Source organism: Epargyreus clarus, unplaced genomic scaffold (assembly GCF_041222505.1).
Source record: "Epargyreus clarus isolate Ecla_fem2 unplaced genomic scaffold, WU_Ecla_fem_2.2 ptg000021l, whole genome shotgun sequence".
In the NCBI taxonomy this organism is placed as follows: domain Eukaryota; kingdom Metazoa; phylum Arthropoda; class Insecta; order Lepidoptera; family Hesperiidae; genus Epargyreus; species Epargyreus clarus.
In genome coordinates, this window is record NW_027332228.1 from 9,608,099 (window position 1) to 9,628,864 (window position 20,766).

General features: G+C 35.0%; 3 protein-coding genes across 8 annotated transcripts in view; all 3 read right to left on the reverse strand.

The window, feature by feature from the left end:
• Positions 1 to 465: 465 nt before the first annotated feature.
• Positions 466 to 4,391, reverse strand: eIF2Bgamma (eukaryotic translation initiation factor 2B subunit gamma). Of its 2 annotated transcripts, none has more exons than XM_073084926.1 (5): positions 4,141 to 4,391; positions 3,784 to 3,967; positions 2,631 to 3,457; positions 1,628 to 1,854; positions 466 to 673 (listed from the first exon to the last, which is right to left on the reverse strand). In XM_073084926.1, exons 2-5 carry the CDS (start codon positions 3,941 to 3,943, stop codon positions 511 to 513), a joined length of 1,377 nt encoding a protein of 458 aa, XP_072941027.1. In that variant the 5' UTR covers positions 3,944 to 3,967; positions 4,141 to 4,391; the 3' UTR covers positions 466 to 510. The 2 variants fall into 2 exon arrangements, with proteins under 2 accessions (XP_072941027.1, XP_072941026.1); XM_073084925.1 differs by having other exon boundaries at positions 4,045 to 4,189.
• Positions 4,392 to 5,166: 775 nt separating this feature from the next.
• Positions 5,167 to 14,180, reverse strand: LOC140751087 (uncharacterized). Of its 5 annotated transcripts, none has more exons than XM_073084922.1 (18): positions 13,992 to 14,180; positions 12,335 to 12,560; positions 9,465 to 10,252; positions 9,275 to 9,340; positions 8,962 to 9,025; positions 8,829 to 8,855; positions 8,683 to 8,721; positions 8,306 to 8,586; positions 7,938 to 8,218; positions 7,622 to 7,728; positions 7,387 to 7,499; positions 7,203 to 7,305; positions 7,009 to 7,121; positions 6,635 to 6,835; positions 6,186 to 6,553; positions 5,966 to 6,098; positions 5,740 to 5,842; positions 5,167 to 5,390 (listed from the first exon to the last, which is right to left on the reverse strand). In XM_073084922.1, the coding sequence occupies exons 1-18, from the start codon at positions 14,052 to 14,054 to the stop codon at positions 5,275 to 5,277; spliced, it is 3,192 nt and encodes a 1,063-aa protein (XP_072941023.1). In that variant the 5' UTR covers positions 14,055 to 14,180; the 3' UTR covers positions 5,167 to 5,274. The 5 variants fall into 5 exon arrangements, with proteins under 5 accessions (XP_072941023.1, XP_072941022.1, XP_072941021.1 ...); XM_073084921.1 differs by having other exon boundaries at positions 8,829 to 8,852; positions 9,275 to 9,352; XM_073084920.1 differs by having other exon boundaries at positions 9,275 to 9,352.
• Positions 14,181 to 14,582: 402 nt separating this feature from the next.
• Positions 14,583 to 20,766, reverse strand: part of LOC140750591 (uncharacterized) — a 76,399-nt gene continuing 70,215 nt past the window's right edge. Inside the window, exons 3-7 of the mRNA XM_073084238.1 lie at positions 18,482 to 18,548; positions 18,315 to 18,382; positions 17,605 to 17,781; positions 16,865 to 17,228; positions 14,583 to 16,679 (exon numbers count right to left, since the gene is read on the reverse strand). Of these exons, the coding sequence (XP_072940339.1) occupies positions 15,223 to 16,679; positions 16,865 to 17,228; positions 17,605 to 17,781; positions 18,315 to 18,382; positions 18,482 to 18,548 (2,133 nt within the window). The 3' untranslated portion in view covers positions 14,583 to 15,222. The remainder of the gene's footprint in view (positions 16,680 to 16,864; positions 17,229 to 17,604; positions 17,782 to 18,314; positions 18,383 to 18,481; positions 18,549 to 20,766) is intronic.

Consider the following 20,766-nt stretch of genomic DNA (forward strand, 5'->3'; position numbering starts at 1 on the left):
GTGTTTCAGTACTACGTAAATCCTATTATTCAGCGTTGAGTAGGTAGTTCTCGTCCTAAGGCCGCTCTAGTTCATATATCAAGGATTTTCCGAATAACTTTATTTTAGAAGTGCCTAAGTTGTCTAAAAATGCATTTATTAGCATAGGTATAGTTACCGATGTTAATTTATAGAAACTTTTTTAAAAAGCATAACATGTGAATGTGGTGAAAATATAAGAGATGTAGGCACCGCCATCTAGCGACATCTGTAATTCATTGCTTTAAAATAATATAATATGGAGTTCTAATGCAAAATAAACACTTCTTCCAATTATGTCTGTCAGTTCTTTGCAAAGCTGTTACTTCTCATCTTATGTAAGTGGAGTCACTTCTGTTCGCGCGTACATATTCATTGAAAAATTATTACGAAATAGTCTACTTGACTCGTTAAAATCTTTAACAATTTAAAAAATAAAAACCCATATTATAAAAGAAAAAAATATAATGACTATAATAAATAATATTTCATTTATCCGAGTGTAATCATGTTGTCAGTAGTTTCTGCGTGTAGCTGATGGTTCCCCGTGGTGCCGGAAGGTACCACGTGGTGCGGGCCGATGAGGGAAAACTGCATAGAGCAGTTTGGTTCTATCGTTGCGCCCGTGTACACGATGCAGTTTACGAGGACGCAGCTGAAAACAAATAATCTTTTTATAACCTTATCCTTCATAGAAAAGGTACCCGACGACGTGGGAGCGACGCAAGCGGTTATGCGGAATTTTTACCGCACTAAATCCCCCCCGGTGGCCGTCCTCAACGCTTGTTGGAGAACTCCGGGATTTCCGACGGAACGCAACCGGAGGCCTCCAAGCGCGATGCCCCGATCGGACTTTGCCCTGGGGGGAGCACTCTTCGCTCCTCCCACATCATCTGAAGTTTACGATGGGATGCGACCACACATACTACGGTCCTTCCCAGGGTTTCTTGCTGGACGGTTCGAGCTCTCACTCTTGTTGTGGGTTGTCGTAAGAGGCGACTAAAAGGGTTTAGTCGCATCTTACGACAGGCAGGAGATACCGTAGCCCTATTCTAGTCCCGGGACTACAAGGACATCTTCATAGAAGCCTAATCAAAGGTGTTGAAATACTCATTTTTGGATTAAACAATTAAAAAATATACTTTATGGCTAGTATAATTTAGAAGTCTGGTAGTTATTACAGTAGTGCTACCTAAGATAAACATAGGTGGCACAGATATCCAAATCCTAATTTGACCATTTATGCCCATTTGAAAAATTCACCCTATATTTATTTTAAATAAAAAGCAAAGAAGCCTGCTTTGAATCTGATTGTAAGGGATATTTGCCCATAGACATCTATAATCCACCGCTGAGGGGATCAGAGTCCTATCAGCGCTCTGCCCCAGGTATTTGCTGCTCTTGAGGACTAAATTGGCATGTCTCCTATAAGCCAATATTCCTTATTGTATACTCTATAATTCAAATATATCCCATACTATTAAAACCAGTACACCGCTGTTATAAAGCACAAATAGGTGTTGAAGGGTTGCCTCGAGTTTAAACCATGAGATATTCTATAACCTTTATACTATCCGCTATTTATTAATAGAACTTAAAATCTGCTCACCCTTCCTTGATATTAACATTATTCATAAGCACACAGTTGGTTAGCCTGACTTTATTCTCAATTGTGCAGTTTGATCCGATGACTGTGGATTTAATTGAAGTCTTTTCATGAATCAATGACTTATCACCTACAGTTGAGTCAGAGATTTGATTGGTCATCACTTCACTGTTAGGGTGGAAAATGTTGGTAAATGGTGACCCAGTTAGCTCCTCCCATTTTTGTGGCATCTGAAAATTTACATAATAAATAATTAGTGTTGCAATCATTTACATAAGATTGCAGCTTTTTTTCATAAGATTGCAGCTTTTTTTCATAAGATTGCAGCTTTTTTCATAAGATTGCAGCTTTTTTCGTAAGATTGCAGTGGTAAACCCACATGAATTCCACCTGATGGTAAGTAGTTACTGCCACCCATGAATGTAATCATTTCACATATTCATATTCATTTATTTGCTTTTAAAGTTGGTACAATCTGGGTTGGTAAGAATATTAACAATTTTTCTCAAACTTAGCTTCAGGGAAACATGCACAATTTTAAAATTACATTATAATTCTATTCATAATAAGTCTAGGATTATATATTATAATGATTACATCACATTTAATTATACAATATAGATTATAACATTTACTTAATGAGAATAATAAAATTATTAAATTTAAATTTAGCATTAATTTGGTACATATTTAATCATAAATAAAGTCCATATATAATGAATAGCTAAATAATAAAATATATGTCAATATATAGATCAGGAGGTCTACTTGAAGTTGATCTCAGAGGTCTTGACACTTGTAAGCCTGCTATAAGGCAATGAGAGTACAAAGTGTTTTTAAGTTTGTTACTTATAAAAAATGTTTACCATTTTCATAAAAATAACTTATCTGGACATTACTTCAATACACTGATGTGATATGGATTGCAGAAAGACATGGGAGTCAGGCTTCGTTCATAAAAATTGCTTACTATTTTTTAAAGTAATATAAAAAAAGAATTATATACCTTATTATTAGTTAAACACAACGCCGAGAGAGTATTGATTCTAATACCAAAGGTATTTTTGTCTGGGATATGTGCATAACATCTAAGTTGATCATTGTAGTATACACCTTTACTGCCCAACTTATGGTCATTGTATGCTGACATTTCTCTAATTTTACTTTCATAGCCTTGGTCGACTGCATAGTCAAAAATACTCTTAGTTATTTCTAAATTTTTTTCTGAAGTACCTTTCTTTTCAGCAATGTTTTTAGGCTTAGAAAGTTGTTTTTTAACTATGTGCGGTATCAGCTCCCCTTTGACCGATGTGAATTTATCGACTTCCACCAAATAGTTGATGACCCAGTTCTTCATTACGTACACATGAGCATCAAGTAACCTACTGTACATACTTAGAGAATTGAATTTCTTCATGAGAACTCTAGGAAGAGTAACGTTTTCCTCAAAGTCACTTGCGCTTGCTAGAAAAACCAGTCTCTGAGTTTCTTTATCGATGCATACTAGGTCCCTGTCAGGTTTTGCTTTGCTTTTCAGACCAGGAAGTTCAATCCATTCTTCAGGACCATTGTCGAAGAACAATGAAGCAAGTGACGCATCATGTTTGCGATACAGGTTAAGTACTTCATTGAGATTTATGTTTGTTATTAGATCGCCAGATACAACGATCAAATCTGTAGTCACTCTATTGCTGATGTGTCTCAGAGAATTGGCTGTACCCCAATCCTCGTCTGCGGGAATGACTATGAGTTCGTATTTTATTTTCAAAGGACACTTTTCCAGTGCACTAAGTATACTTGACTTGTCTTCATCCAGAACAATTACCATTGTCTCTGAAAGTATTAAAAATATACACATAAAATATAATATATTCAATTTAAATACAAATATTGATATATAGAAAGATATTTGCTTTTCCACTTATAATCCATAAATAATTGATGGACATTCATTATATTGCCTGCCTTTTGGAAGTTTACTAAGTTACAACACTTCCTTAGATTTTAAAATTTTAAATATTAGATTTATCTTACATCGCTACAGGAATATATTTACCCATAAAAAACTATGTCAAAAGCAGAACTCATTAAGATATGCAAGGTGGTATATCAATAATTTTAGACGTTTACACAATATTAAAAATTCTTTACTCAGATACCTTGGAATCCTAGTTTCTCGAGCATATTCAATGGATACCATAACACAGGGTATGGTCCAACAGGTAGGAGGCATTTTGATACAGTTCCACCAACGTCTGGCAGACGGGAGCCCCTGCCCGCTGCCAGCACCACAGCTTGAAACTCCAATATCTTGTGCATTTGTAAGACTTAGCTTCAGATAACCTGAAAAATTGAACAAAATGTATCACTTTATATACTTTAGGAAAGCGTTACGCTCCTGGAAATCCACATATAATTACCAGTTTGGATTTAAGAAGAAATACTTATGCAATATTTCATTTATTGGTGTAATTCATTCATTAAAGAATAGTATAAAATCTGTGAACAATACTCACTAAGCCAGTTGGCTTAAATCAAATAATAAATGTCAAAACTGTCAAAATACACAGTGACGGCGATTGATTAAATCTGGTACGTTCTACTTTATGTCTGCAACGATCGTAATACTTTTTGTCTGTATTCTATAAGGTTCGTGGTATACGCCAGCGATTAGCAATCGCTCATAGTTATATTGTTGATGTTACTGTACGCTGATCGCATCATGCTTACTTCGCCCATGTTAAATTGGTGAGTCTTAAATTAAATAGTGGAACGGCGGTGAATACTAGCTATTCCGGTCGAGAGCGTTACAGGCGTTAAGTGGAACGAACAAAACATGAACATTGAGCAGTCATGTCACTCTGACAGTTGATACATTTTTAATCAAATGAATTTCGTTCAGAAATGGAATCAAATAGCTGTGAACAGCGCTGTTATGCGGGTAAATGTTTTTTGTGGTTTTGGTTTGAGATTGCCATGTAGAGATCGTCCACAAAATGTTTAATGAAACATTTTTAGATTCATGCCTTGTGGACGAAAAGGCGCGGATATGAATATGTGCTGTTGTGTATTCCATTATTACTTGTATTATTTATATGAAAATATACCCGACATAGGAGTCCTTATTAATAAAAATACGTGTGGCACTCGGAGACTGCTGCGGTAAAGCTATTGCATAGCATTTTTATCAACTTATGCAATTACAATTATATATTTATTTTATTTATGCAGTATGCAAAAAGTCACCGTCACCACCCGTCAAGTGGCGTGTGCGCCCCGGGGCGCACAGATCGCTACTAAAAAGTATCACCGCTGTGCCGGTCGGAGTGGGGGGTGTTAGGTTTTTTCGTTACGGAATTACTGGATTCGGTCTCCACGCTCAAGGCCCGCGATAGAAGCTATGCAATACCTTAAAAATTAAAAGTTATGAAGTAATCATCGTGCGGGTTGTTTTCGGGTATCATTTAAGTAAGTGCTATTACTTTATTATTTATTGAAACGTTTTTGTAGAAGCCATAAGTAGAAGCTATTAATGAAAGCCATTTAAATATTTTATAATATATTTAAACTAGTACTATCAATTAATTTAAAATAGAAGAATAATAAGAATATAAATTTAACATACAAAATCAGAAGTATTGTAGGAACTTTTAAAAATCGTCGAGGGGCGGTGGCGGAGTGACAGACATGTCTTTCGATTCTTGCACTGAACAAAATTGAAAGTCTACCGGTGTCATATCCGAATCAAAATCTTCATGTAGTTGTGCTAAATAAAAAAACATAAATTAGAAATTATTTTCAGCCTGTGTAGTCCGCGGCAAACTGCTAGCTTTTTTCTTGTCATGCGGGCTGCGGTCCGCGTGCGTGTAGCTTACATGACAGGAAAAGTATCTAAGAAGCTATAGAGTGGCACGCACAACCGCATGCGGGCATTTACCCGCGTGAGGGGAAAAAGTATCTTAAACACTACCCGCAAGTTAATGCTCAAGTCTAGTAAACTTACTAGGCCGCCTATATGATTATGGATATTGCATATTTTAATATAATAATGTTATTTCAATTAGTGCAAAATGGTCCTGTATAATAAATAATAAATATAATTTGAAAAAATTAACCTGGTGGCACTTGTACTTCGGACGGTTGAGGTGTATTTAATTTCTGCTCATTGCACGGCATGCAAGGCTTTCTAACAGGTTCAATCTCTTCTACCATATATGTCTGAAAATTGTGAAAGTTAAAAAATAACTACGTATAGCGTTTAAGACAGATAATAGTTTTCTATAGATAGATATACAATGTTATTATTTTTTATTTCTATAATTAATTTTAATGGATTCGTACTTTTCCGTCAGCCCCAACTGCAGTAGTAACACGACGTAATGCTGGGCTTATTATCATCCCAACTGGTGTACGAGTCTTTTTGTCCGTCATCACTGTGTGTGACCCACCACACCACCGCTGACATATATGCGATCTGAAAATAAATCATAGAAATTCTGAAATTCTTCATTTTAAGTAGATTATATCATAGCGGTTTTATGCATAAAGATCTGACACCTACCTCGGATCTCTTGGATGTGGTATTGGTAGGCCAGGATAGCAAATCTTATGGTCCCCTTCTTCAGCAGGTTTCGAGGAATCTTCAGCGCCAATAGTTGGTGGTCGAGTCGAAGGGAGAGGCGGTAATTTTGGTAACGTTTCAGTTTCTTCCAAATCCATATGTGCAGGTGAAGAACAGGATAAACATGCGGCATCCCTAAATAGTTTCTTCGTGATGGCTGCTGCACGTGGTTCACCCACAATTTCTAACATTGCCTCAGTCATAGTGCGTAACTTATTCAGGACTTTATTTATATCATCCCGTAAGGCTACTAGCTGAACAAAATCAGCTTTATCATTCAGTTCTCGAAGAAGATCATCAATGGCTTTCTACAAGGAGTAATAATTTGGTTTGTCAAAAAGTACTATTACAAATAATGAAAATAATAATTCATTTAGGTCATACTTTACCTGCCAAGTTATCTCTTGGTTATTAAATTTATCGTAAGCAGCACCTATACGTTTTTCAAAATCACCTCGCACAGCATGAAATTGCTGGAGAGATACTAATCCATTCAACGCGCCAAGTCCAGCTTTGTCGCGAAGGGCGTCTGCGACTTCATCGCGATCAGATTTTAATTCACGAAGCAACTCAATTTGTTGCCATAGTGCCTAGGAATAATAAATTATTAATAGTAATTTTCCTTTTGAACCATCGTTTATTCACTGGATTTAAATTCCTTTTTTAAACACTTTAATATATAAATATATGAAAATATTGTTTTTATATTATCTAAGCATTTTCTTTTATATTTAAATGTACAATTTAGAAATAAAAAGTATACTTGTAGATCCTGTGATAACACGTTTTGGCATTCCACCAAGTCCTTTTGCCGAATATGAGAACTATCAAGATCATTTTGGAGATTTGTAAATTGCGCGTTTAATTCGGCCACCGCTGTAAGTCATAATATCGTGTTATTGTTGTATTTAGCACTTTTTGTTAACATAGAATACAAAGTTAAATAAATTAAATTACCGACAGTGTCACCGCCTGTATTAGCTAAAGCTTCAGCCATAGCTTCCAAACCTGCTTCGAGATCATGTTGCATTTGCGTCAACTGTTCTTGATAATTTGTCATCTACAATACGCAATATTTTAATATTTGCTCTATGTGACATTTTTTTGTGTTTATTTTATTAAATAAAACACATGATGTTACCTGGGACGACAAACTCGTGTCTAAAATATTAATTTGTTCAGAGTATTCTGATACTAGTAATTCCAAGTCATTCATTCGACCGCCCAAGTTTAATGATGAGTCCAATTTATCTTCTGTTTGTTTAAAAAAATTACATTAGAATAATTTTAAAGCTCCTAAATTTTAAAATTATTTATTCAAAATCGATTCTTGTAAACCTCTTTAATAACTGCCATAGCTAAAATACGATGTTTACCAAGACTTTTCGCTATTCTAATAGCGTTTTCAGCATTAGCGTTACTTCGAGTAGTCAAACCAGTCATTGTCTTCAGAAGACCATCTATAACTTGTTGTACGGCGTTACTGTGGAATATTAGTACATTATAAGTGAAACAAATAATTCGGGGACCATCGTCTACTCTCTATCCATCTCTACAATTCTTACTAATAGTATAATACTTTACGATACTGATTTTTTTTACAAATATCAATTCCAACTAATCTTGTTACACATGATAAAGTAGGTATATACATTTTCCTAATTGAAAAGCAATACTATACATATATCTTACTCCAAATCATCATATGTAATCCAGTCTACTGGAACGACAATTTTTTCTTCCTCAGGTGCTGGTACTGATGTTGGCGTTGGAATAATATCTATTTTTGATGGTTCCGAAGATGGAGCAGATGGTACCGCAACGGGAAGGGACTCTACTGGTAAGGGCTGCACTGAAGTGGATTTAGAAGCCTGCTTAGAGGGCTTTGAAACTGTCGATTTCTTCGATGCACGCGATGGAGCCGGTGTAGACGTTTTAGTAGCCTCATGCACAACACCTGGTACTCCTTTAGGCTGCAAAACATTTCAAAAGAATAAAAAAAACATAATAAATGTGTTAAAGCCATACATACTGAAATATAGTAATAGAAAGAGATTTACCGCCATTTCTACATCTATTCCAGATTGGACGGCAAGGTCTGTAACTAAACCCATCATTTGTTGTAAGGTTTTTTCTGCGGCTTCCAGACGAGCGGACAGTTGCAAGGCAGCCATAGCGTCAGTTAAAGATGCTCCTTTACGAAGGTCTTGCATAAGTTGGGCATTATCTGGAAAATCTGGGTTAGCGACTGGAGCAAAGCGGCCTTGAAGATCTCGCACGACATTTGCTAATGCCTCGAATTGTTCTTGAGTAACAATGCTTAACTGGGGAGTGCGTTTACCTGGTTAACGAACATTCAGTAAAGTAATTTAAGATTTATTATGTGAAGATATAATATAATAATATACAAAGTGATGTAAAACACTTATAACATTACCAGTTGTAGATCTTGCACCATCCGCTGGAACCCGTTCCACTATTCAAGAAATAAAGTCCAAGTATAATTATTTTTGATAAAAAATAATAAAGTATTTTTGTATAAGTATTCTTATCTTGTTTTTTGTATAATATATCTATACTCACCGACCAACAGCTTTTCGTATTGTTCTTCTGAAACAATAATATATTAACAATATACGTTCCGATACTATTGTACCTAAATTGTTCAAATGTTATATTGAAAATACTTAAAAAAATATACTGAAAGTAGTCTAACCGACTGAATCCAATGATGCCATTGGAGTTGGTGATTTGTCACCCACATCACGAGAATCAGCTCTCTAAAATTAAACACAAATGTAATTATCTCAGAATTTTAACTGTTGAATCACTATTTTTAAAATTACATAATTCAACATACTTAGTATTTATTTAATTTAATTTAATAACCATTGTACTTACCTTAACAATTATACTTACCTTAAGGATAAATATAAAAATAAAATAAAAATAGAGTAGTCGCTGAAACAAAAATGACTGAAAAAAAAACAACAAAAAGCAACGAAATTCCTTAAACGTAATAATGCCACCTGATGAATGATACGAAGTTCTTTTTCCCGCTGCTCTTCAATTTCTTCCAAAAGGCTTTGCAAATCCTGCGAGGAATACTATATCAAATTTTTAAGATAGTAAGCAACATAAATTTATACATGGAGTAGTAAATTTATACTGATAAAGATGATATTAGCAAATGTCTTGATCTAGACAAGTATTACCCACCTTTTTCTTTGCAGCACTTGCAGTTTTATCAGAAGCATCTTTTGATGAAGGTGATTTTTTGCTAGAAGTTGTGGTTTTATCACCACTTGTAGTTTTATCTGAAGAATCTTTTGTCGTAGAGGTTTTTTTACTAGATGATGTGGTTTTATCCTCACTTGTAGTTTTATCACTAGTTGTAGTTTTATCACCACTCGTAGTTTTATCTCCACTTGTAGTTTTATCACTACTCGTAGTTTTATCACCACTCGTAGTTTTGTCACCACTTGTTGTTTTAGAACTACTTGTGGTTTTATCACTACTCGTAGTTTTATCACCACTCGTAGTTTTGTCACCACTTGTTGTTTTAGAACTACTTGTGGTTTTATCACTACTCGTAGTTTTATCACCACTCGTAGTTTTGTCACCACTTGTTGTTTTAGTACTACTTGTGGTTTTATCACCACTTGTTGTTTTAGTACTACTTGTGGTTTTATCACCACTCGTAGTTTTATCACTACTTGTTGTTTTATCACTACTTGTAGTTTTATCACCACTCGTAGTCGTTGTAGTCGTAATTTTATCTCCGCTAGTTGTTTTATCTGAAGATTCTTTTGTAGAAGACGATTTTTTGCTAGATGAAGTTTTATCCGTAGACGCTAAAGTAGAAGTCTTCGTTTTTTCCGAAGAGGTTTTATCAGAAGAAATCTTTGTAGTAGATGATTTATCTTGGTAAGACTTCTCAAATAATTTTTCTGATGAAGATTTTTCTAAAGATAGAGGTTTTGATTTGCTTCTATCTAATAATTTGCCTAAAAGTAATGAGAAAGAAATGCGTATTTATTACAGTACACAAGAGTGCATCTATATATTATTATTAGTTAAATGTAGAAAGTTCTAGGTATGTATTTATTTATTTAAATAAATATTAATACTAAATCCCATTAAAGTAATCGTTTTTGTAGCAATCGCTTGATTTAGAAACACAGAGAGATTAAATAAATACAGGGTGAATCTCCATAAAGTGCACATATTGAAACAGGTAAAATTAAACCGCATTTTGTCGACAAAAAAAATAAAAAAAATAATGAAAAAATTTTTTTTTGGGTTTTACGACCTTTTGAAGTTTTTTTTTGGAATTGTGCACCTGAAGTAAATAAATCGCTATAACTTTTAAACTAAGAGGGTTATCAGGTTGAAACAAAAATAACAATGATTGCCAATGATAGGCCGTACTGATCCATGAAAAAAAAAAACAAAAAACAATCATCTTCCCAGGAAAAAAATGTCAGATTAGTGCAAAAAAGCACTTTTTTTAGGTAAAATTTTCAGTAATCATCAATTTCCTCAAAATAATCTAGGCATTTTATTTTTTTATTATTATTTAATGCAATTCTACGTCGTATTAGCTTTCAAACACTAAAAAAACCACGCCTCTAACTCAAGTATAAAGTTTGCTAGGAACGTTTCAAAAAAGACGCGACGCACGTGCGCCCTAATAAGACTGGTATAGTCCGACCCATAATTAGATGTCCAAAATATAAACAAAGGAAACTATCAAAAATATGTTTCAATGGTAAATTCATGGTAGTTTCTTATTTTTGACGATATTAAAGTAATAAAACAGTAATAAAATAAATCTTTAATAATTAAAAAAAAAACACTAGTTTGTATGAAAAATGTTATTTATTACCAACACCCTTAAAAACTGCCTTTGTTTAAGAGCTCGTAGGAAACTTTATACTTAAGTTAGAGGCATGCTTTTTTTAGTGTTTGAAAGCTAATACGACGTAGAATTGCATTAAATAATAATAAAAAAATAAAATGCCTAGATTATTTTGAGGAAATTGATAATTACTGAAAATTTTACCTAAAAAAAGGGCTTTTTTGCACTAATTTGACATTTTTTTCCTGGGAAGATGATTTTTTTTTGTTTTTTTTTTCATGGATCAGTACGGCCTATCATTGGCAACCATTGTTATTTTTGTTTGAACCTGATAACCCTCTTAGTTTAAAAGTTATAGCGATTTATTTACTTCAGGTGCACAATTCCAAAAAAAAAACTTCAAAAGGTCGTAAAACCCAAAAAAAAATTTTTTCATTATTTTTTTTATTTTTTTTGTCGACAAAATGCGGTTTAATTTTACCTGTTTCAATATGTGCACTTTATGGAGATTCACCCTGTATATAGAGCTACTAGCTGACCCGGCAAACGTTGTGTTGCCATTTAAATAAACAAATGTTAAGGGTGAACAACCCTTATCTCTTAAGGGTATGAAAAGTAGATACAAGCCGATTCTCAGACCTACTGAATATGCATATAAAATTTGGTAAAAAACGATAAAACCGTTTCGGAGGAGTCCGGTAATTAACATTGTGACACGAGAATTTTATATATAAGATAGAGCAAATACTTTTCAAGATATTCATGCAAAAAAAGATCTTGTTTTAAACGAATACCATCTCAGATTGATTAATATTTGTCATATTAAACTTCAGGCAGACCTATTACCCATTGATAATAATTCGTGGGTGATATTTTTCCACGCCATGTACTGTCTATTGCTACTACCATAGATTAGTAAAGATTACTCACTCCTAACAAGAAAATGTACCCAGTTTTGAGAATTGAAATAGTTGCGTAAAAAGTTTTGCCACGTCTCCGTGCTAAAATGTCCCTAAAATATTTGAAGTAATTATTTATTTATTACGTAAATTACGCAGTATTAGTAATTTATTCATAAATTTTCTCTAAAAATGTTTTTATTTGTCAAGAATTCAAAAAAAGAACTTACTAAAATAAACCGTTTGTGGCTTCATTCAATTTCAAGGCGGCGAAGTATCTTTACTAATCTATGGCTACTACATAGTTGAATGTTTTCGTGTCACGTCACCTTTCTTGTCCTCATCAAGTCCACCACGACTTGCGGCTGATTTTGATATTTTTTTTCTTTTCTTTGGAACTGTTGCGCGTATTTTCAGTTCAGTCACCGATAAGTTAGATTCGTAACGTTCTCTCTCTATTTGGATGGCTACATGAACACTTCTCTCTAAGATTCTTAGTTGTCTAGCAAGAAGATATAGAACAGCCTGGATAAGTTTGAAGTTTACTACGTTCGCCTGAAATCAAGTACGCTTATTGAAGGTGGCAGAACCCTTTATGATTCGACTCCGGCGGCACCACCGCAACACCTATTTCTACCTAATAACAACAGTGTTAAGCGCTGCTGTGTTCTGGTTTGAAGGGTGTGGTAAGGGAGACATACTTTTCCGAGGCGTTCCAGCTTAGTCCTCAGGAGTAGCGGCGCATCTGTGGCCGACCTCAGGTGGGAATATCTAATCCTATCTGGGGTTGATTACAGATGTCCATGGGCGGCAGTAGCCACTTACCATAAGGTGGACTGTATGCTCGTCTGCTACTCCTATATTATAAAAAAAAAAAATATTTCTAACACATCTATAGTAGTAGAATTCTTTGTGGTTCGACTCTGGCGACGCTACCGTCAAACTATCTCTGCCTAATAATAACAGTCATAAGCGCTACTGTTTTGCTTTTACAGGTGTGGTAAGGGGGATATACTTTTCTGAGGCATTCCAGCTTAGTCCTCAGCCAACCTCGGTAGGAATGTATAATCCTATCTGCGTTTGATTTCTGATGTTCATGGGCGACAGTAGCCACTTACCATCAGGTGGACTGCATGCTCGTCTGCTACTTCTATATTATATAAAAAAATATTGAATAAGTAAGCGCCTTAACGCACTAGCATTTCAATTTAATATGAAACCGCTTGTGATTGTACGCACTTAACCGCCATGAATTTACCACCGCGGCGGTTGAATGGAGAGGCGCGGCCCTCTTATCGGCAGGCCGCCCTTTTGTTTATACGCACTGGCGGTTCAGTTTGTGGGTTGCTGCCGAAGAGTTTGTATCTTGTTATATTTAGTACCTTGTCCTTTAGTGGCGTGATATAAAAGTTTGAGTAATAATTACGAAACACTTATTCTAACATATTCGAGAAAAATATCAAACAAATTGCAGCAATAGCAAACTGACCACATTCGATGCGTGTTCATAGTAAAGGATGAATCCAGTATCGTTTTTTTTACTTTTCTTTCGTTTTAATTGATTTCGGTAATAAAAATAGATAACATACGCTAACATAAGAGCCAATACGTTTCGAGCGGTCCAACCGCTCTACGCGGTTTCATCGCGGTTGGCCGCCGTAGCGATCAACCGCTGTAGCAACCGCGATAGCAACCGCAAACCGGTTCAGTACCCTTACCAGGAGTTTTTACGTTTCGACAAATATGACTGTTTTGGTATTTGTTTACGTATTGGCCCATATGATTTCCTAGTTCTGACACAATCCGCTAGGGGCGCTGATTGGAATTTGTATGGGCAAATACGTAAACAAATACCAAAACAGTCATATTTATCGATACGTAAAAACTCCTGGTAAGGGTACAGGTGGCTGGCCGCTGAAACGAACCGCCTAAGCGGCCAACCGCTAGCGCATAACAGCACTAAGAGTGGTGATAAATTGTACTTACGTCAGCTTCACCAAAAGCAGTATCGATCAATTCCCTAACACTCATTATACTTGTATTGGACATGTTTGAAGAAAAAGTTGAAAAGATATCCTAACAAAATACCGTTTAGCAATGATTGAAATACCGATGATAATAATAATGATTTGAAACGTTATAAATTATGTCAATCTAGATGGCTTCATTAATCATAAAGATATTTTTTGTTCATATTCTATGACCATAGACACTATTTCTTAATGCACGGCTTTTATCAAAATTGTTTCCGATTTGAGGATGGTAGTATTTTAGACAAGACGTTATATAAACTCCGTGTTTCTGTGGTTAACTCTCAGGAGAAATATTTAAAAAATTATTATTAACCATTTCAGGCAACGCAGTTTTAAATATAAAAATATAAAGCCGCAATAGCTTAGGTAAATACATTGAAATTAAAATGGATCTATTATCATCTTAATACAAATTAATTGAAATGTGCTGATGGTACTATTAAAATGATTATTTTTAAATATTTTCGAATTTAAAACTAAGTAGTAATAAAATATTTTTGGAATGGGTAAGGTTTAAATAATAGTAATAAATAAAATAAGTTGCTAGTTAAAATGCTTTTTATAAAATTATTTTTTTACTTAGGAGTATCATTTAAACTATTTCATTCAGCCTTTAACCAGCAAGGCTATTAATATTGCAAATCTCAAAACCTTTGTAACCAGAAAGTTATTTAAGTATAACTTAAAGTTGGTATTTATTACTGGCTAAAGTTTTATTGCAAAATCGTCTTATATCTAATATGGGCCAATATTTCCTACAATTACTTATTTCGTAAATAAACAAACATGTACAATCGTAATGTGTATTTTCAATACATAGTATGTATATTTACAAAACTTCCTTTTTAATGTTCCACTTGCCATTTATATAAAAAGAGCTTTAAAATATACGTTACAATTATTAAAATGATATAAAACAACATGATAAACGTAGCGTAACTCCTATATATTTACAGTGTTACAATTATTAAAACTCATAAATATTTATTTAACATAATATCAAATGATTGGGCTAATTAATGGAAACAACACATACAAATCTTGGGTAGAAAAAAGAATTAAACTCTTCGTTTATTTATACAATTCAAAGCAATTCGTTTGTGCTGAAGATTTTTGGAAATTATAAAAATTCACTACCTATTTAAATACGCAACTACTTATCTATTTATAATGTGAGCTAATCATTAGGCCCGAAGTCGACAGTCTGTGGAGCGCGTGGAGGCGCAAGCGGGGACCTCGAGAGGCGACGGCGAGGTGACAGGTGGCACTGCGTCGGTGCCCGCACTTTGACTAGAGATTACCTGCGCCGCAGGTGACGACGTCGGCCTGGATTTTTCTATACGACCAAATTTCTGTTTTTCCAAACTGATTTTGTTCTCTGCTGTTTGGCTCGATGTTGGTTTCTCCTGTTTCCTGAATTTCGTTTGTTCATCGGTCACGAGAACTGCGAGGGGTGGCGCCGGTGGTATATATGCGTGTGGCTCGTAATTATCATCAACGTAATCCTCTGGGCTCCATGTTGCTGCTGTGGTACTCGTAGACGCTGTCGTAGATGTCTTTGTTGTGGTAGCTCGTGATGTTATAGGAGAAAATGTCATAGGTGCTTTCTTTTCTGGCAATAAATTGGTCGTTATTGTAGCAGTTTCAGGAACGGTGAATATTTTTCTATTCTTACTAGATCTAGTCTTTCGTCGCTTTTGTAATTTTGGCACATCGAGAAAGAATGGATCAAATATAAGATCAGATTCTTTATAGTCATCATAATTTATTGGTACAATTGGCTTCACAGCACTGACCACATTACCTACAGTGTAATTCAATCTTTTTCCGTTACTATCACTAACAGAAGCGCTGGCAGTAACGATAACTCGAGGAGGACTTTTTGGTTTATTTGGAGGTTTTTCAGTTTCAGTAGGAGGCGCAACTGAACGAGCTGCGAGTGATGATTCGTCTTTTGGGATAGTATCATCACTTCGTTTGCGATCATAATAAAATGGATTAAAAGGTAATGGGTGTTGCGATGGCAATGGCGAAGGGTATGGCTGTTGTTGACGATGTTTGACTGACGTTTCATGTCTATCGGAAGGTTGAGAAGTTGGACCTGGACGCAATATTTGGTTTCTTGGATCCAGTGTTGTAGGCCGGAATGGTGCTGGCTGAGGTCTTTGTACAAAAGGCGCAGGTCTCGATACTACAGGTCGAGGGGCGGTTCTTGATGATTCATATTGGAAATGATCAAATTGTTGCGGAGGTGCATGTGTTATAAATACTCCATCTGCAGGACGAAAACTTTGTCGTTGGAACGATATAGCTTCTGATCCTGGACCTCGATGGCGGTAAATAAATTCTTGAGGTGATAGAAGAGATGGATCTATTGTTGGCGTCGGGCTCACGGATGGCGTTAAGGAAGAATGTATTGGTGGAGATAAAGAAGATATTGACGGTATTGGGGAAGAAATCAAATGAGGAACTGGTGGCGAATGACTAGTTGAGGATATAATAGTACTTGTAGGAGTTTTCCTTGTTGTAGTGGTCGTTGTGGAAATTATTGCTTGGACAGTAGTAGTGATTAGGGGATGTGAGTAATCTTCTTCGTAATCCGCACCTTCTGAGTCAATCACTTCATCTTCATCTTGATATTCTGAAAAAATGTAAGTATATTTGTGTAAATAATTGCTCATAAAATTAAAAAAAAATAAACTGTAGTTACTTTTTTAATGTATTTAAATAAGGTTTAATGCAAATTCTTAAGTTTTGCATGTCAATTTGAAACTTCATACTAAAATGAAATTAATTTCACAATAAACAATATTTTTGTAATTTTACCTTCTGTAAGGTCGACGTGTTCTTTTGGTGGTAAAGATGGACGTATAGGCTGATTATTTTGAGGATACTTGGGTTCCTCCTTCTTTATTTCTTGTACGGGGTCTTCTGTGGAGTCAACTATTTCTGGCGTTTGATTTTGAATTTTATTTGGGGTTGTTGGTGATTCGTTTACAAATGGATCAGATATTACTTCCGTAGGCTTGGTTTGTTTGTGAGATTGTTCTGTCGATTGCGTTTGAGGTTTTGGTTGATCTGGTTGTATTATAGGTGGCGCTGTGCTACCATATAATTCTAAATTTAAACTGTAAAACTTTTCAGACTTTGTACAATCTACTTCATCTACTCTTTCACAAACTCTTGTCTCCTGAAACAACATAACAAATTAGTGTGACAAGTAAAATTTATCCCAAAGGTTCATGAAGGACGAAGATGGTAGAAACTTTTTTGATTCTATACTGGGGAGGTATCACCTCTTCCTCTCTAATAACAACAGTGTTAAGCACTGCTGCATTTCAATTTGAAGGGAAGGTAACGAAGACATACTTATCTGGGGTGTTCCAATTTAGTCCTTAGGGGTAGCAACGAATCTATGGTCAATCTCAGGTAAGACCCTAATCTTATCTGGAGTTGATTACAAATGTCCACGAGCGCCTTAGGTACCATCACGTAAACTGCATGCTCTTTCATTACTTGTCATAAAATGATAGTGAAAATCTAAAGTAAATATAAAGTGATTTTACCTGATCGAAAACAGTGCCATTAAGACAAAGGAACTTAATATCCATGGGCTCATCCTGCTGCCCAACAGTGCACACGTGGAACATCTGGCAAGAGGTCTCCAGATCGGCATAGTACCCGCCGATCACTTTACCAGTACACGTGAAGTTCGTTTCAGGAAGATTGTCGAAGTCCAAGTACTGGAATTTAAATATTTAGCACGTAATTTATTTAAAATATTTAACTATGGTACAAAAATGCGAATTTCGCATTAAAAAGCTTGTACTAAAAATGTTTTATCATAAAGAATTAAAAATTTGCTATTTTTGGCTATTTTAAAATAGTATTTTAAAAAGTATTAAATAGTACGACTATTTTACTACAGTAGTATTATCGTTAGTTTTGGTATTTTGAACGATTTCGAAAAAGGAGGAGAATCTATGTTCGGCTGTACATAGCTACCTATGTATTTTTGATATAATCTAGAATGTTCCGAATAATTGATCATCTTATTGTGATTGATTCTATAACGTCGTGTAAGTTACACTAAGGCTTATGCTATAAGACAAAATTCTGATTTTTGTTTTGTCTGTTTCATTTATGAGTATGGCTTTGAAATTGGCTATGAAATTTGTGATTTTTTTATAGATATAGCTATAGTAGTAATATTTTTTAAAATGTTCCTACTTTTTACATATAAAATACTTCTAAAAATAAACTGGTAATAACTTACTCCTGGTTGAATGGACCTGGATATCCGGAATTCATTTTGGAATACAAATATCAGCAACCACAGCCACACTGAAATCAAATAAAATATCAATGGTTAGACGTTATAAATTGAATCTAAATATTTAATTACATCATTATTTTTTTTTCTTCAAAAAAATGTGACGATACCTTGCAAAGCAGAGGCGGAACGCACTACAAGCGTGCCGCCGGCTGAGATCCGAGCCTGCCGCCGCATCTGGAATAACGAAAAGTACAGCATGTTAAATAACTGTACAATAACTGTTGGTTTTAGGTGGTGACCCTTTGTGGTTAACACCGGCGGCAACATCGTCACACCTACAAACAGCAGTGTTAAGCGCTGTTGTGTTTTGGTTTGAAGGGATACTTTTCCGAGGCATTCTATAGTCCTCAGGGGTGTCGGTGCATCAGTGGTCGATCTCAGGTGAGAATCTGGTATTCTCTGGCGTTGATTATTTTCTAGGTTGGGGTGTTTAGGTACTCGTTTATAGGTACTGTATATCTATACCAATCACAATACACGGGATCCTAGTAGGAGTATAAAAGGTTATGAACCTAGGAAGCGTCATTTTCGTAGCTCTTTCATTCATTATATTTCTTCCATAACATAAAAGCCTATTCAAGTCATGAGAGATTTACGATAAAAAAATGTTATGAACGAATGAACTCAATAAAATGAGTAATAGTAGGTATGTGGGTCGAGTCGTTCACACGCGCATCCGAATAAAACAATAGTGTTTCGACATATACAAATTGTTTGTACCAATTTGTTCCGATAGAATCCATCCGAAATTATACAATGATATGATTAGTTTTCATGGGAAAGTTTCACCTCTGTTCAGTGATAAATTTGTTTATTTTCCAAAATGTGCATTTTGTAAAATTATCAAATAGTATAAAAGGACACAAGGTTAGCATTGTGTCCAAATGCGTCATTGACGTATGCAAAACAAAACTGTAAAAAAATGAAATAGAAAAAGCGTATTAAAAATACAACCGGAAATAGAACTTTCGGCTTTTTCAAAGTTGGTCAAATATGCAACATTACTATCATACAGTACACCATCATACAGTTTAAGCTACCAGTATAAAGAAATCATTTTTATTTGAACATTTTAATACGTTTCGATCAATTGTTAAAAAATAAGACACAGATGATTGAACGGAAAACTTAACAGTATTACTTACTAGGCTACGAGTACTAGCGAATTAATTGACAAATAGTATATTTAATGCGGAGTTCAATGAAAATAAAGTAATCGTTGTAAATAATACTTTTTTAAACTAAATACAATAAGTCCCACTAAACGAACTTCGATTGAATCTAAAACATATCATTTTTATCCCAATTATTTAAAATAGGTACATACATACTAAAATTGAATATATTAAAGCTGTACGGACTCTCAAAAACGTTGATTACAGTTAGACACAGAATCCTGGTGCTAATGTAAATGGTGAACGTAACATGATATTGTGAAAGCTTTTGCAACGAGTGGTCGTTGTGTCAGATTATCCTAGGGCGTGGCTTCCTCGACGTAAGACTGGCCAATGGACCGGCACAAATCTGGAGCACCCAGCGCAATAGACCCCAGCAATATGGTTATAGAAAATTGGTTCGCACCAAATTGTTTAGTAAACTTTCCTCGTTCCTAATAAAGAGTGTATGGTTGTACAAATATAGGCATTTCACTATACTGTAATAGATTTAAGACCTGACTGTCGTTACAGTTAATATCAATAGATAGATAGTTTTCTATGAAAATTAGTTATCAGACTGATCCACTTGATAGAAAGTGATTGTTTCTCACGCATCTAATATTAACTAAATAGTCTCTAACCAGAGATTAGTCATAGGGCTTTGTTACCCGTAAAGACTCAGTTAGAGTATCTGTTATTAACCAAATAGTCTTACCAGAGGTTGGTTATAGAGGCGTTGTTATACCTAAAGGCTAAGTTAGAGTGCCTGGCGTGACAGTCTCATTTCTCATTATTTAAAACAAAATACAGTAGAGCTAAACCCTGTACCCTTACCAGGAGTTTTTACGTTTTGACAAATATGACTGTTTTGGTATTTGTTTACGCATTGGCCCATACAATTTCCAAGTTCTGATATCACCCGCTAGGGGCGCTGATTGGAAATTGTATGGGCAAACACGTAAACAAATACCAAAACAGTCATATTTGTCAAAACGTAAAAACTCATGGTAAGGGTACTGGTGTTAGAAAATAGAAATAGTTGTGGTAGTCGTGCCGTCGGAGTTATAATAGAACGGGTTCCAATACTTCGATCATCATTTATCATTGACTTCGTGGACTTATCTCGACTAACAAGACTATTGATGAAGTGACATCTTGCGTAGTCTCAGTGTAATTGTAATAGTCTTTTTTCTTGATTTTAGCAGTCATGATTGGTGATTATTTTTATAGAGTTA

Excerpts from the sequence above, each read along its gene's own strand:
- eIF2Bgamma (XM_073084926.1), bottom strand. The coding sequence starts at position 3,943 with ATGCACAAGATATTGGAGTTTCAAGCTGTGGTGCTGGCAGCGGGCAGG. Across the intron at positions 3,458-3,783 it reads CGAGAAACTAGGATTCCAAG|AGACAATGGTAATTGTTCTG; the intron begins GTATCTGAGTAA and ends TAATACTTTCAG. Across the intron at positions 1,855-2,630 it reads TGTGTTTAACTAATAATAAG|ATGCCACAAAAATGGGAGGA; the intron begins GTATATAATTCT and ends GTAAATTTTCAG.
- LOC140751087 (XM_073084920.1), bottom strand. The coding sequence starts at position 14,054 with ATGTCCAATACAAGTATAATGAGTGTTAGGGAATTGATCGATACTGCT. Across the intron at positions 12,561-13,991 it reads CTGCTTTTGGTGAAGCTGAC|GCGAACGTAGTAAACTTCAA; the intron begins GTAAGTACAATT and ends ACTTGATTTCAG. Across the intron at positions 7,122-7,202 it reads TACAGGCGGTGACACTGTCG|CGGTGGCCGAATTAAACGCG; the intron begins GTAATTTAATTT and ends TATGACTTACAG.